At 58.1% G+C, this 923-nt stretch overlaps 1 protein-coding gene across 1 annotated transcript; it reads left to right on the top strand.

Annotated features, from left to right (window-relative positions):
• DQ04_22951000 (hypothetical protein) lies at nt 1-923 on the top strand (the record flags this gene model as incomplete). The annotated part of the gene is made up of 1 exon (XM_009318133.1): nt 1-923. A coding segment is annotated over one exon (923 nt), but the record flags the coding sequence as incomplete, so codon positions are not given.

Genomic DNA, 923 nt, shown 5'->3' with positions numbered 1-923 from the left:
GCCGCTGGAGGAAGGGCACAGGTGGCGCTGGAGAAGAAGATAACTGCGTACTTCGAGGCCATGAATACTGCGGAAGCTGCTGCGAAGGACGCCAGTGATGCCGCGGGTTACGCCACGGATGCGTTCGAAAAGGCCAAGGGGGCGAGTCGATCGATGAAAGAACTGCTGGCGAAAATCAGCGGGTCCCTTAACACCATTGACGACTCACAGAGGAAATCTCTAGAGTCGGAAGAAAGTATCAACAACGCTGTGTCACGCATGAAAACGAAAGACTACAGTGGTGCCGTGCCGCTATGTGAGTCCGCGGCTGAGAGTGCAGAGGCGGCAAAGGCGCTCGCGCAGAGAATCGGTGCGGAAGCTGCGGAGACGATTCGCTTTGCTCGTGATGCACTCCAGAGGGTCAACGAGTCTGCTACGCTTGCTGACGAAGCAACGAAGAAGGCCGCGGATGCCCAGGCCAAGGCGGCGGAAGCAGCTCAGAAAGTCAATGCGGTGGAGACGAACTCTGACACAGAACAGAAAGCGATGTTGGCCGTGGCCGCTGCGGTGGACAGCGCACAGCAGGCAGTGGAGAGGGTGTCGTCCATCAAGGAGCGATTCGATGCGCTGGAGCAGAATGCCCAACTGGCGGTGGGCCACTCGGGGGTTGTGATGCAGTGCGCGACGGATGCGTCCCGAGATATCCTGGCCGCAAAGGAATACGCACAGAAGGTGGTGTCTAACGCCCAAATGGTTAAGGTGGACGGTCCAAAGGCGTTAGCTTATGCTCAAAAAGCGGCGGGCTTAGCGAGGAAAGCTACGGACGCGCTGGGAGACGTGCATAACAGCATTTACCCTGAACTTGAGCGCTCTCAGAAATTGGTGAGTGACGTCAGCACCGTTGCGGCCCTCCTGGATACTTTTCGAGCATCTGCGACGCGGGC

This window comes from Trypanosoma grayi (genome assembly GCF_000691245.1).
Source record: "Trypanosoma grayi strain ANR4 Tgr_2295_V1, whole genome shotgun sequence".
NCBI lineage: Eukaryota > Euglenozoa > Kinetoplastea > Trypanosomatida > Trypanosomatidae > Trypanosoma > Trypanosoma grayi.
Note: the sequence above shows the minus strand (reverse complement) of the source record. Positions and strands in the feature narration are given on the sequence as shown.